Below are 16,047 nucleotides of genomic sequence, written 5' to 3' on the forward strand. Positions count from 1 at the left end.
CCCATATAGGGCCCTTTTAGGGTCGGGTTATGGGATCCAACCCTATTGATCCCATATAGGGCCCTTTTAGGGTTGTATTATGGGATCCAACCCTACTGATCCAATATAGGGTCCTTTTAGGGTCGGGTTATGGGATCCAACCCTATTGATCCCATATAGGGCCCTTTTAGGGTTGTATTATGGGATCCAACCCTATTGATCCCATATAGGGTCCTGTTAGGGTCGGGTTATGGGATCCAACCCTATTGATCCCATATAGGGCCCTTTTAGGGTCGGGTTATGGGATCCAACCCTATTGATCCCATATAGGGCCCTTTTAGGGTTGTATTATGGGATCCAACCCTATTGATCCCATATAGGGCCCTTTTAGGGTTGTATTATGGGATCCAACCCTATTGATCCCATATAGGGCCCTTTTAGGGTCGGGTTATGGGATCCAACCCTATTGATCCCATATAGGGCCCTTTTAGGGTCGGGTTATGGGATCCAACCCTATTGATCCCATATAGGGCCCTTTTAGGGTTGTATTATGGGATGTACCTGGTCGTCCATCAGTGACACCAATGGGGACACGACGATGGCGACGCTGCGGGATCGTTTGTGATAGAGATAAGCCGGGAGCTGATAACACAGAGACTTCCCCAACCCCGTGGGGAGCAGCACCAGCGTCGAGAGCCCTATAGGGGATATATGGGGTTATGGGGTGGGATATGGGGTTATGGGGTGGGATATGGGGTTATATGGGATATATGGGATATATGAGAGCCCTATAGGGGATATATGGGGTTATGGGGTGGGATATGGGGTTATGGGGTGGGATATGGGGTTATATGGGATATATGGGATATATGAGAGCCCTATAGGGGATATATGGGGTTATGGGGTGGGATATGGGGTTATGGGGTGGGATATGGGGTTATATGGGATATATGGGATATATGAGAGTCCTATAGGGGATATATGGGGTTATGGGGTGGGATATGGGGTTATATGGGGTTATATGGGATATATGAGAGTCCTATAGGGGATAGAGGGGGTTATGGGGTGGCATATGGGGTTATATGGGGTTATATGGGATATATGAGAGTCCTATAGGGGATATATGGGGTTATGGGGTGGGATATGGGGTTATATGGGGTTATATGGGATATATGAGAGTCCTATAGGGGATAGAGGGGGTTATGGGGTGGCATATGGGGTTATATGGGATATTCGGGGTTATATGGGGGGATATGGGGTTATATGGGGGGATATGGGGTCCTATTGGGATTATGGATCTCTATGGGGGTCCTATGGGGCTCTATGGGGGGATATGGGGGGATATAGGGGATATGAGGAGGATATGGGGGGATATGGGGGGATGTGGGGTGGATATAGGGGATATATGTGGGGTTATGGGGTGGGATATGGGGTTATGGGGGGATATGGGGAGATACGGGAGGATATGGGGAGCAGCACCAGCGTGGACAGAACTATAGGGGATATATGGGATTATGGGGTGGGATATGGGGTTATGGGGGGATATGGGGAGATATGGGGGGATATGTGGGGTTATGGGGGGATATGGGGTGTATGGGGGGATACGGGGGGCTATGGGGTCCTATGGGGCTCTACGGGGGGCTATGGGGGTCTATGGGGCACTATGGGGGGATATGGGGCACTATGGGGGGATATGGGGTGGGATATGGGGGGATATGGGGGGGATATGGGGGGGATATGGGGGGGATATGGGGGGATATGGGGTAACATGGGGCTAATGGAAATCTATGGGGGTCCTATGGGGCTCTATGGGGGGATATGGGGAGATATGGGGGGATATGGGGTGGGATACGGGGTTATATGGGATGTACAGGGTTATATGGGGTTATGGGGGGATATGGGGCAGTTATGGGGTCGTAACGTACCTGACAGGATCCTCATAATGGCCGACTCTTGGCCGGGGCGGAAGGAGGAGAAACCGAAGAGTGAGAGGGCGTCAAACACCTCCATGGGGGCGGCTATGGGGCACACAATGGGGTTATGGGGTTATGGGGGTCTCTATGGGGCAGAGAATGGGGTTATGGGGTTATGGGGTTAATGGGGAGATGGGGGTCTCTATGGGGCACAGAATGGGGTTATGGGGAGATGGGGGTCTCTATGGGGTGATGGGGGTCTCTATGGGGAGATGTGGGTCTCTATGGGGGCTCTATAGGATGTGTGGGGCAGCTGTGGGGCTGTAACTCACCTGGTGGGTTCCCATCCGGCCCTATAGGATACAGGGGCTCCACGGGGGCTGGGGGGGTCGGGGGCTCATATGGGGGGCGCTGGATGTCCAGGTGTGGGGCCGGATCAATGGGGTCGGCGGCATCTGGGGCTGGGGAGGGAGCTGTGGGGGGAACAGGAGGTTATGGGGCAGTTGGGGGGACGATGTGGGGCTGATGTGGGGCTGATGTGGGGCTGGGGGTGTGATGTGGGTCAGATGTGGGTCCGATGTGGGGCAGGGGATGTGATGTGGGGCTGAAGTGGGTCTGATGTGGGGCAGGGGCTCCGATGTGGGGCTGATGTGGGGCAGGGGGTCCAATATGGGGCTGATGTGGGTCAGATGTGGGGCTGATGTGGGGTGTGATGTGGGGCAGATGTGGGTCCGATGTGGGGCTGGGTGTGTGATCTGGGGCTGATGTGGGGCTGGGGGTCTGATGTGGGGCTGATGTGGGGCAGGGGTGTGATGTGGGGCAGGGGGGGAGTTGGGGGGCTCACATTATGGGGCAGGGGAGGAGTTGGGGGGATGATGTGGGGCTGATGTGGGGCTGGGGGCGTGATGTAGGTCAGATGTGGGTCCGATGTGGGGCAGGGGATGTGATGTGGGGCTGAAGTGGGTCTGATGTGGGTCAGATGTGAGGCAGGGGGTGTGATGTGGGGCTGATGTGGGGCAGGGGGTCCAATATGGGGCTGATGTGGGGCTGATGTGGGTTCTCTATGGGGTATTACCTGGCAGTGCCCTATAGCTGTTATAGGGTTGTTATATGGGATCTATGGGGTATTAGTGCCCTATAGCTGTTATATGGGATCTATGGGGTATTAGTGCCCTATAGCTGTTATATGGGATCTATGGGGTATTAGTGCCCTATAGCTGTTATATGGGATCTATGGGGTATTACCATATAGGGCCCTATAGCTGTTATATGGGATCTATGGGGTATTAGTGCCCTATAGCTGTTATATGGGATCTATGGGGTATTACCATATAGGGCCCTATAGCTGTTATATGGGATCTATGGGGTATTACCATATAGGGCCCTATAGCTGTTATATGGGATCTATGGGGTATTACCATATAGGGCCCTATAGCTGTTATATGGGATCTATGGGGTATTACCATATAGGGCCCTATAGCTGTTATATGGGATCTATGGGGTATTAGTGCCCTATAGCTGTTATATGGGATCTATGGGGTATTAGTGCCCTATAGCTGTTATAGGGTTGTTATATGGGATCTATGGGGTATTACCATACAGGGCCCTATAGCTGGTGTTGGTCTGTCGTGCCACCTCCTCTATGGTTGGCAGTGGGGCTCCATCTTCATCTTCATCCTCATCCTCGTTGTTATGGGGTGGGGGCAGCTGGGATGTGGGGCCTGTAGGGAGGAGATATGGGGCGGGGTCCATATGGACCTATATGGACCCATAAGGACCACTGAGCCCCACTGAGTCTCATTGAAGCCCATTGAAGCCCATTGAGACCCCATAGAAGCCCATAGAGCCCCATAGAGGCCCCATAGAACCCCATAGAAGGCCATTGAGGCCCCATAGAAGCCCCATAGAGCCCCACAGAGGCCCATTGAAGCCCATAGAGCCCCATTGAAGCCCATTGAAACCCCATAGAGCCCCACTGAGACCCATAGAACCCCACTGAGCCCCATAGAGCCCCACAGAGGCCCATAGAGGCCCATAGAAGACCCATAGAGCCCCACTGAGGCCCATAGGGGTCCACTGAAGCTCATTGAGGCCCACTGAGCCCCACTGAGGTCCATTGAGGCCCACAGAGGCCCATAGAATCCCATTAAGCCCCACAGAGGCCCACTGAGCCCCATAGAAACCCACTGAGGCCTATTGAGGCCCATGAGGCCCCACAGAGGCCCAAAGAGCCTCACAGAAGCCCATAGAGCCCCGTAGAGGCCCACTGAGGCCCCATAGAAGCCCACAGTGCCCCATAGAAGCTCATAGCGGCTCATTGAGACCCATAGAGGCCCATAGAGACCCACAGAGGCCCATAGAGCCCCATTGAGCCCAATTGATGCCTATTGAGGACCACAGAGCCCCATTGAGGCCCACAGAGGGAGTGGGCCCATACGGACCCATAAGGAGATGGTGGTTCCCATATGGACCCATATGGACCCATAAGGAGATGGTGGTTCCCATATAGACCCATAAGGAGATGCTGGTTCCCATATGGACCCATATGGACCCATAAGGACCCATAAGGAGATAGTGGTTCCCATATGGACCCATATGGACCCATAAGGACCAATAAGGAGATGTCGGTTCCCATATGGACCCATACGGACCCATAAGGACCCATAAGGAGATGCTGGTTCCCATACGGACCCATATGGACCCATAAGGAGATGCTGGTTCCCATACGGACCCATATGGACCCATAAGGAGATGCTGGTTCCCATATGTCCCCATATGGCCCCATAAGGAGCTGGTGCTGGTCCCCATACGGCCCCATAAGGCCCATAAGGAGATGGTGGTTCCCATATGGACCCATATGGACCCATAAGGAGATGCTGGTTCCCATATGGACCCATAAGGAGCTGGTGCTGGTCCCCATACGGCCCCATAAGACCCATAAGGAGATGCTGGTTCCCATATGGACCCATAAGGAGATGGTGGGGCCCATACGGACCCATAAGGCGATGCTGGTTCCCATATGGTCCCATAAGGAGATGCTGGTTCCCATACGACCCCATATGACCCATAAGGAGATGCTGGTTCCCATATGGACCCATATGGACCCATAAGGAGATGGTGGTTCCCATATGGACCCATAAGGAGATGCTGGTTCCCATATGGACCCATATGGACCCATAAGGAGATGGTGGTTCCCATATAGACCCATAAGGAGATGCTGGTTCCCATATGGACCCATATGGACCCATAAGGAGATGGTGGTTCCCATATGGACCCATAAGTAGCTGGTGCTGGTCCCCATATGGCCCCATAAGTCCCATAGGGCCCCGTGTACCGCCCCGGCCCCATAGACTCACCTGTCCCCTTACACTGGGCTGCCCAGTGTCCCACAGCCCCACACTTGAAGCACCGATCCCGACCCACGGATCCGCCGCCTCCGACCCACGGCGCCTTCAGCCGCCACTTCTCCTTCCACACCTTGAACCAAAATCAGCCCGTTTCAACCCAAATCCTTCCACATACCCCATAGAAACCTATAGGGGCAGGAGGAGATGGTGCCGGGGCCCATACGGACCCATATGGACCATAAGGACCATAAGGAGATGGTGGGGCCCATATGGACCCATATGGACCCATATAGACCCATAAGGTGATGGTGGGGCCCATATGGACCCATAAGGACCATAAAGAGATGCTAGGGCCCATATGAACACATATGGACCCATAAAGAGATGGTGGTCCCTATATGGACCCATATGGACCCATATGGACCCATATGGACCCATAAGGACCCATAAGGAGATGGTGGGGCCCATATGGACCCATAAGGACCATTAGGAGATGGTGGGGCCCATATAGACCTATATGGACCCATACAAAGATGGTGGGGCCCATATGGACCCATATGGACCCATAAGTAGATACGGGTGCCCATATGGACCCATATGGACCATAAGGAGATGGTGGGGACTATATGGACCTATACGGACCTATATGGACCCATAAGGACCATAAAGAGATGGTGGGGCCTATATGGACCCATATGGACCTATATGGACCCATAAGTACCATAAGGAGATGCTGGGGCCCATATGGACCCATATGGACCCATAAGGAGATGGTGAGGCCTATACGGACCTATACGGACCTATATGGTCCCATAAGGACCCATAAGGAGATTGTGGTGCCCATATGGACCCATATGGACCCATAAGGACCCATAAGGAGATGGTGGTGGGGCCCATATGGACCCAAAAGGAGATGGTGGGGCCTATATAAACCCATATGGACCCATAAGGACCATAAGGAGATGCTGGGGCCCATATGGACCCATATGGACACTATAGATCCCATATAGACACTATAGATCCCCTATAGATGCTATAGATCCCCTATAGACGCTATAGATCCCATATAGATACTATAGATCCCAAATAGATGCTATAGGTCCCCTATAGATGCTATAGATCTCATATAGATCCTATAGGTCCCATACAGGTGCTATAGGTCCCCTATAGTTGCTAAACGTCCCCTACAGATGCTATAGGTAACACTACAGATGCTAAACGTCCCCTACAGATGTTATTGGTGCCCATATGGACCCACAAGGAGCCCCTATGGATGCTATAGGTCCCATATAGATACTGTATGTCCCCTATAGGTCCTATAGATCCTCTATGGATGCTATAGGTCCCATATAGATGGTGGTGCCCCTATAGATGCTATAGATCCCCTATAGATGCTATATGTCCCATATAGACGCTATAGGTCCCCTATGGACGTTATAGATCCCATATAGACGCTATAGATCCCATATAGACACTATAGGTCCCCTATAGATGCCATAAGTCCCCTATAGATCCTATAGGTCCTATATAGACACTATAGATCCCATATAGATTCTATAGGTCCCATATAGACGCTATAGATCCCCTATGGACGTTATAGATCCTATATAGATGCTACAGATCCCCTATAGACGCTATAGGTCCCCCATAGATCCTATAGGTCCGCTATAGTCGCTATAGATCCCATATAGATCCCTTATAGGCCCCATATAGATACTATAGGTCCCATATAGATGCTATAGGTCCCCTATAAACGCTATAGATCCCATATAGATGCTATAGGTCCCCTATAGATCCCCTATAGATGCTGTAGATTGCCTATAGATCCTATAGATCCCATATAGGCGCTATAGATCCCATATAGACACTATAGATCCCCTATGGACGTTATAGATCCCATATAGACACTATAGGTCCCCTATAGACACTATAGATCCCCTATAGATCCCTTATAGGACCCATATAGATGCTATAGATCCCATATAGATGCTATAGGTCCCCTATAAATGCTATAGATCCCATATAGATGCTATAGATCCCATATAGACGCTATAGGTCCCCTATAGATCCCCTATAGACCCTACAGATACCCTATAGATCCTATAGATCCCCTATAGACCCTACAGATCCCCTATAGATCCTATAGATCCCCTATAGACCCTATAGATCCCCTATAGATCCTATAGATCCCCTATAGACCCTACAGATCCCCTATAGATCCTATAGATCCCCTATAGACCCTACAGATCCCCTATAGATCCTATAGATCCCTATAGACCCTATAGATCCCCTATAGATCCTATAGATCCCCTATAGACCCTACAGATCCCCTATAGATCCTATAGATCCCTATAGACCCTATAGATCCCCTATAGATCCTATAGATCCCTATAGACCCTATAGATCCCCCATAGATCCTATAGATCCCCTATAGACCCTACAGATCCCCTATAGATCCTATAGATCCCTATAGACCCTATAGATCCCCTATAGACCCTACAGATCCCCTATAGATCCTATAGATCCCCTATAGACCCTACAGATCCCCTATAGATCCTATAGATCCCTATAGACCCTATAGATCCCCTATAGATCCTATAGATCCCTATAGACCCTATAGATCCCCTATAGATCCTATAGATCCCTATAGACCCTATAGATCCCCTATAGATCCTATAGATCCCCTATAGACCCTACAGATCCCCTATAGATCCTATAGATCCCCTATAGACCCTACAGATCCCCTATAGATCCTATAGATCCCTATAGACCCTATAGATCCCCTATAGATCCTATAGATCCCCTATAGACCCTACAGATCCCCTATAGATCCTATAGATCCCTATAGACCCTATAGATCCCCTATAGACCCTACAGATCCCCTATAGATCCTATAGATCCCTATAGACCCTATAGATCCCCTATAGATCCCCTATAGACCCTACAGATCCCCTATAGATCCTATAGATCCCCTATAGACCCTACAGATCCCCTATAGATCCTATAGATCCCTATAGACCCTATAGATCCCCTATAGACCCTACAGATCCCCTATAGATCCTATAGATCCCTATAGACCCTATAGATCCCCTATAGATCCCCTATAGACCCTACAGATCCCCTATAGATCCTATAGATCCCCTATAGACCCTACAGATCCCCTATAGATCCTATAGATCCCTATAGACCCTATAGATCCCCTATAGATCCTATAGATCCCCTATAGACCCTACAGATCCCCTATAGATCCTATAGATCCCCTATAGACCCTACAGATCCCCTATAGATCCTATAGATCCCCTATAGACCCTACAGATCCCCTATAGATCCTATAGATCCCTATAGACCCTATAGACCCTATAGATCCCCTATAGATCCCATACCTGCTTCCGGAGCCGCCGTCCCCTCAGTGCCGCCCCCTTCACGTGGGATCTGCGCTTCAGGTTCAGCCGCACAAAGTTCCCTTGGGGTCGACGAGGGGCCCTATAGGAAACCAGGGGGGGAATGGGGTTATATAGGGAATGGGACCCAAAGATGGGGGGCAGGGGGGGAATGACCCATATATGTGGGGCAGGGGGGCAGACAGACCCATAGATGTGGGGCAGGGGAGGGAAATGACCCATATATGTGGGGCAGGGGGGGCAGACAGACCCATATATGTGGGGCAAGGGGGCAGACAGACCCATAGATGTGGGGCAGGGGGGCAGACAGACCCATATATGTGGGGCAAGGGGGCAGACAGACCCATATATGTGGGGCAGGGGGGCAGACAGACCCATATATGTGGGGCAGGGGGGCAGACAGACCCATATTTGTGGGGCAGGGGGGGAAATGACCCATATATGTGGGGCAGGGGGGACAAACAGACCCATATATGTGGGGCAGGGGGGGAAATGGACCCATATATGTGGGGCAGGGGGGACAAACAGACCCATATATATGGGGCAGGGGGGGAAATGGACCCATATATGTGGGGCAGGGGGGGCAGACAGACCCATATATGTGGGGCAAGGGGGCAGACAGACCCATATTTGTGGGCCAGGGGTCAGACAGACCCATATTTGTGGGGCAGGGGGGGAAATGACCCATATATGTGGGGCAGGGGGGACAAACAGACCCATATATGTGGGGCAGGGGGGGAAATGGACCCATATATGTGGGGCAGGGGGGACAAACAGACCCATATATATGGGGCAGGGGGGGAAATGGACCCATATATGTGGGGCAGGGGGGGCAGACAGACCCATATATGTGGGGCAGGGGGGGGAAATGACCCATATATGTGGGGCAGGGGGACAGACAGACCCATATTTGTGGGCCAGGGGTCAGACAGACCCATATATGTGGGGCAGGGGGGGAAATGACCCATATATGTGGGGCAGGGGGGCAGACAGACCCATATATGTGGGGCAGGGGAGGAAATGACCCATATATGTGGGGCAGGGGGGACAAACAGACCCATATATATAGGGCAGGGGGGGAAATGGACCCATATATGTGGGGCAGGGGAGGAAATGACCCATATATGTGGGGCAGGGGGGCAGACAGACCCATATATGTGGGGCAGGGGAGGAAATGACCCATATATGTGGGGCAGGGGGGCAGACAGACCCATATATGTGGGGCAGGGGGGCAGACAGACCCATATATATAGGGCAGGGGGGGAAATGGACCCATATATGTGGGGCAGGGGGGGCAGACAGACCCATATATATGGGGCAGGGGGGGAAATGACCCATATATGTGGGGCAGGGGGGCAGACAGACCCATATATGTGGGGCAGGGGGGCAGACAGACCCATATATGTGGGGCAGGGGGGCAGACAGACCCATATATGTGGGGCAGGGGGGCAAACAGACCCATATATATGGGGCAGGGGGGGAAATGACCCATATATGTGGGGCAGGGGGACAAACAGACCCCTAGATGTGGGGCAGGGGGTCTCCTACCTGTTATACGTGGCTCTGCTGCCCGCCCTATTGCTCTCGTCCCCCTCCTCACAGTCCCCCAGCAGGTTTTGGGATGGACATGGGGCCGTTCTCCTCTTCTTTGGGGCAGTTTTGGGGTCACCATTGGGGTCTTCATTGCCTTCAATGGGGCGCAGTCTCTTCCTATAGGCGGCTTTAGGTTTGGGGTCATCAATGGGGTCTTCATTGCCTTCAGTGGGGCCATCAATGGGGCACGGCTTCTTCCTATGGGCAGCTTTGGGTTTGGGGTCATCAATGGGGCCATCAATGGGTTCAATGGGGCCCAGCCTCTTCCTATGGGCAGCTTTGGGTTTGGGGTCTTCATTGGGGTCTTCATTGCCATCAATGGGGCGCAGTCTCTTCCTATGGGCAGCTCTGGGTTTGGGGTCATCAATGGGGCCATCAATGGGTTCAATGGGGCCATCAATGGGGTCTGGCCTCTTCCTATGGGCAGCTTTGGGTTTGGGGTCTTCATTGGGGTCTTCATTGCCATCAATGGGGCACGGCCTGTTCCTATGGGCAGCTTTGGGCCTGGCCCCATACAGATCAATGCTGTCCTTTGGGACGCCATCACGGTGCCGTCCCGATGGCCCTTTATGTCCCATTGGCCCCATTTGGGGTCCTGATGTCCCTTCACACCCCATAGTCCCCTTATGGCACCCCATAGCCCCCATTTCAGGCCCCATAGCCCCCATTTCAGGCCCCATTGTCCCCATTTCAGACCCCAATGTCCCTTCACACCCCATAGTCCCCATTTGGGACCCCACAGTCCCTATTTGGGGTCCCACTGTCCCCATTTGGGGTCTCTCAGTCCCCATTTCAGACCCCAATGTCCCTTCACACCCCATAGTCCCTATTTGGGGTCCCACGGTCCCTATTTGGGGTCCCATAGTCCCTATTTCAGCCCCCACTGTCCCTCTCTTCCTTCTCACTGTCGCCCTTTTACGTCCCATTGTCCCTATTGCTCCCACCGTCCCCATTTCAGACCCCACTGTCCCCTCTTTACGTCTCACTGTCCCCCTTCTGGGTCTCAGGGTCCTCATTTGGGGTCCCACTGTCCCCATTTGGGATCCCACTGTCCCCATTTGGGATCCCATTGTCCCCATTTGGGATCTCACTGTCCCCATTTGGGGTCCTGGTGTCTCCATTTGGGGTCCCACTGTCCCCTCCCCATCCCCATTCACCCCCATTCTATCTCCACCCCCATTCATCCCCATTCCATCCCCATTCATCCCCATTCTACCCTCATTCACTCCCTCTTCATTCATCCCCATTCCATCTCCATTCACCCCCATTCTATCTCCACCTTCATTCATCCCTATTCTACCTCCATTCATCCCCATTCTACCCCCATTCATCCCCAGTCTATCTCCATCCCCATTCATCCCCATTCTACCTCCATCCCCATTCACCCCCATTCTATCTCCATCCCCATTCACCCCCATTCTATCTCCATCCCCATTCACCCCCATTCTATCTCCATCCCCATTCACCCCCATTCTACCTCCATCCCCATTCATCCCCATTCTATCTCCATCCCCATTCACCCCCATTCTACCCTCATTCACCCCCATTCTATCTCCATCCCCATCCACCCCCTCTTCATTCATCCCCATTCCATCTCCATTCACCCCCATTCTATCTCCACCTTCATTCATTCCCATTCCATCCCCATTCATCCCCATTCTATCTCCACCCCCATTCACCCCCATCCTACCTCCATCCCCATTCACCCCCAGTCTCCCTCTATCCCCATTCACCCCCTGACCCCATTCATCACCCCCACCCCCATCATCACGCCCATTCACCCCCATTCCATCCCCATTCACCCCCATCCCGTCCCCATTCACCCCCTGACCCCATTCATCACCCCCACCCCCATCATCACGTCCATTCACCCCCATCCCGTCCCCATTCACCCCCCGCTCCCATTCACCCCCCCCTATTCCCACCTCACACCTCTTTAACCAGCCCGGATCGATGGATCCCCACCTCAACACCCTCATTTCCTTCCGGATCCGGTTCCGACCCATTTCGGTCCGTGGCTTCGGAACCGGATCGAGGCTGAGAGGCCCCAAACGAGCCCCAATGGAGGCGGGGGGGCTCCATTCATTATTATGGGAGCCCCATTCATTATTATGGGAGCCCTGTTCATTACTATGGGAGCCCCATTCATTACTATTGGAGCCCCGTTCATTACTATTGGAGCCCCATTCATTACTATGGGAGCCCCATTCATTACTATTGGAGCCCTGTTCATTACTATTAGAGCCCCATTCATTACTATTGGAGCCCCATTCACTACTATTGGAGCCCCATTGATGACTTGAGCCCCATTGATGACGGGAGCCCCATTGATTGTCATTGTCCTTAATGGGGGTCAATGATCCATCAATGGGGCGCTGTGGGGCGTCAATGGGGCGCTGTGGGGCGTCAATGGGGCGCTGTGGGGTGTCAATGGGGCGCTGTGGGGCGTCAATGGGGCGCTGTGGGGTGTCAATGGGGCGCTGTGGGGTGTCAATGGGGCGCTGTGGGGCTGCACGACGAAGGGCCAGGCTGCGCTGCACTGCACACGGACGGTCCTGGGGGGGAGAAAGGGGGATGTGGGGCTGGATGACGCATCTATGGGGCAGCTCCCACCCCACATCTATGGGGCAGCTCCCCCTCCCCAGCCCCACATCTATAGGGTTTCACTCACCCCACAGCCCCACATCTACAGGGCTTCCCCCCCCCAGCCCCACATCTATGGGGCAGCTCCCCCCCCCACAGCCCCACATCTATAGGGCCACTCCCCACATCTATAGGGTTTCCCCCACCCCCAGCCTCCCATCTATGGGGCAGCCCCACACCTGTATGGTTTCCCCCCCCCCCCCCAGCCCCACATCTATAGGGCTTCCCCCCCACACACCCCCAAGCCCCACATCTATGGGGCAGTCCCCCCCCCCCAACAGCCCCACATCTATGGGGCAGCCCCACGCCTTTATGGCTTCCCCCCCCCCCCAGCCCCACATCTATGGGGCAGCTCCCACCCCACATCTATGGGGCAGTCGCCCCCCCAGCCCCACATCTCCACCCCCAGACCCACATCTATGGGGCAGCTCCCCCCTCACATCTATAGGGCTTCCCTTATCCCACGTCTATGGGGCCACTCCCCACATCTATAGGGTTTCCCTCCCTAGCCCCATATCTATGGGGCAGCCCCACACCTGTATGGCTTCCCCCACCCCCCAGCCCCATATCTATGGGGCAGCCCCACACCTGTATGGCTTCCCCCACCCCCCAGCCCCATATCTATGGGGCAGCCCCACACCTGTATGGCTTCCCCCACCCCCCAGCCCCATATCTATGGGGCAGCCCCACACCTGTATGGCTTCCCCCACCCCCCAGCCCCATATCTATGGGGCAGCCCCACACCTGTATGGCTTCCCCCACCCCCCAGCCCCACATCTCTGGGGCAGCCCCACACCTGTAGTGCAGGTCCCACGTTGGCCTTGATCCTGCTCCCATAGGTCTCTATGGCCGGGGCTGGTCGGGCTCTGCTCACATTGGGAGCCTTGGGACGGCGGTTCAGGTGGGAGCCCCAGCAGGAAACCTATGGGGGGGGGGTAATTAATTATAAGGGGGGGCAATTAGGGGGGGGTGGGGGGGGTAATTATGGTGGGGGAGGGGGTAAATATGGGGAGGGGAGCAATTATGGGGGGTGGGGGGGCAATTATGGGGGGTGGGGGGGTAATTGTGGGGGGTGGGGGGTAATTATGGTGGGGGAGGGGGTAATGGTGGGGGGTGGGGGGGCAATTACGGGGGGTGGAGGGGTAATTATGGGGGGGTAATTGTGGGGGGTGGGGGGGCAATTATGAGGGTGGGGGGGTAATTATGGGGGGTGTGGGGTAATTGTGGTGGGGGGGGTAATTGTGGGAGGTGGGGGGGGGGTAATTGTAAGGGGTGGGGGGGGTAAATATGGGGAGGGGGCAATTCTGGGGGGGCAATTCTGGGGGCTATGGAGGGGTAATTATAGGGGATGGGGGGCAATTATAAGGGGGGACAATTATGGGGGGGTAAATATGGGTAGGGGGGGCAATTATGGGGGGTGGGTGGGTAATTGTGGGGGTGGGGGGGTAATTATGGGTGGCTGGGGGGCAACTATCGGGGGGTGGGGGGGTAATTGTGGGAATGGGGGCAATTATAAGGGGGATGGGGGGGATAATATGGGGTGTGGGGGGTAATTATGGGTGGTTGGGGGGGCAATTGTGGAGGGTGGGGGGGTAATTATTGGGGGGTGGGGGGGCAATTATGGGAGGGGAGGGGGCAAATATGGGGAGGGGGGGCAGTTATGGGGGGGGCAATTATGGGAGGTGGGGGGGTAATTGTGGGGGTGGGGGGGTAATTAAAGGGGGGAGGGCAATTATAAGGGGGGCAATTATAAGGGAGGGGCAATTATGCGGGGGGGCAATTATAGGGGGTTGGGGGGGCAACTATGGGGGGCAATTATGTTCGGGGGGGCAATTATAAGGGGGGCAATTATGGGGTGGGGCATTTATAAGGGGGGCAATTATAGGAGGTTGGGGGGGCAATTATAGGGGGGGCAATTATGGGTGGGGGCAATTATGGGGGGGTAACTATGAAGGGGGGCAATTATGGGGGGGTAACTATGAAGGGGGGGGCAATTATAGGGGGGGCAATTATGGGGTGGGGCAATTATAAGGGGGGCAATTATAGGAGGTTGGGGGGGCAATTATAGGGGGGGCAATTATGGGTGGGGGCAATTATGGGGGGGTAACTATGAAGGGGGGCAATTATGGGGGGGTAACTATGAAGGGGGGGCAATTATAGGGGGGGCAATTATGGGGGGGGCAATTATAAGGGGGTTGGGGGGCAATTGTAAGGGGTAGGGGGGCAATTATAAGGGGGGGGGCAATTATGGGGGGGGGCAATTATGTGGGGGGGGCAATTATGGGGGGTGGGGGTGTAACTATGGGGTGGGTGGGGGGCAATTATAGGGGGTGGGGGGCAATTATGGGGGGAGGGGGCAGTTGTATATAATGGATGTTACCTGCTCTTCTATTGGGTTCTGCTCAGCTCTCTCCTTCTGTTCTTTCAGCTGCCGGTATTCCCTGTACAGCCCTGAAATAAGGAACGGAAGGTTAGTTAACTAGGGTTAATTAATTAGGGTTAATTAGTTAGGGTTAATTAATTAGGGTTAACTAATTAACCTGTGGGGTTATGGGGCTCTATAGGGGGACCTATAGGGCTCTATGGAGGGTCTTGTGGGGCTTATGGGGCTCTATGGGGCTCTATGGGGGGTTCTATAGGGGCTATGGGGCTCTAATTAATTAACTAGGGTTAATTATTAGGGTTAATTAATTATTAGGGTTAATTAATTATTAGGGTTAATTAATTAACCTGTGGGGTTATGGGGCTCTATAGGGGGACCTATAGGGCTCTATGGAGGGTCTTGTGGGGCTTATGGGGCTCTATGGGGGGTCCTATAGGGGCTATGGGGCTCTAATTAATTAATTAGGGTTAATTAATTACAGTTAATTAATTAACCTGTGGGGATATGGGGATATATAGGGGGACCTATAGGGCTCTATGGAGGGTCTTGTGGGGCTTATGGGGCTCTATGGGGTTCTATGGGGGGGTTCTATAGGGGCTATGGGGCTCTAATTAATTAACTAGGGTTAATTATTAGGGTTAATTAATTAGGGTTAATTAATTAGGGTTAATTAATTAACCTGTGGGGTTATGGGGCTCTATAGGGGGACCTATAGGGCTCTATGGAGGATCTTGTGGGGCTTATGGGGCTCTATGGGGGATCCTATAGGGGCTATGGGGCTCTGATTA

At 53.5% G+C, this 16,047-nt stretch overlaps 1 protein-coding gene across 8 annotated transcripts in view; it reads right to left on the minus strand.

Moving 5' to 3' along the window:
- The window catches only part of RECQL4 (RecQ like helicase 4), an 81,689-nt gene that overhangs the window by 56,819 nt on the left and 8,823 nt on the right, over positions 1-16,047 (minus strand). For 4 of the 8 annotated variants that reach the window (XR_014941013.1, XM_085533073.1, XM_085533072.1 and 1 more), the window contains exons 3-11: positions 15,257-15,327; positions 13,673-13,798; positions 10,189-12,788; positions 8,623-8,722; positions 5,249-5,369; positions 3,488-3,613; positions 2,225-2,365; positions 1,905-1,997; positions 541-677 (exon numbers count right to left, since the gene is read on the minus strand). Coding sequence is in view for 5 of the 8 variants with exons in the window: in XM_085533073.1 (XP_085389199.1) it covers positions 541-677; positions 1,905-1,997; positions 2,225-2,365; positions 3,488-3,613; positions 5,249-5,369; positions 8,623-8,722; positions 10,189-12,788; positions 13,673-13,798; positions 15,257-15,327 (3,515 nt within the window). In the remaining 3 variants the exon portion in view is untranslated. Of the gene's footprint in view, positions 1-540; positions 678-1,904; positions 1,998-2,224; positions 2,366-3,487; positions 3,614-5,248; positions 5,370-8,622; positions 8,723-10,188; positions 12,789-13,672; positions 13,799-15,256; positions 15,328-16,047 lie in introns of those variants that run through there. The other 4 variants (XM_085533074.1, XR_014941015.1, XR_014941014.1 and 1 more) reach the window with 4 other exon arrangements.

This window comes from Coturnix japonica, unplaced genomic scaffold, assembly GCF_054131305.1.
Source record: "Coturnix japonica strain WE unplaced genomic scaffold, WE-NBRP24 Scf054, whole genome shotgun sequence".
Classification (NCBI taxonomy): Eukaryota; Metazoa; Chordata; class Aves; order Galliformes; family Phasianidae; genus Coturnix; species Coturnix japonica.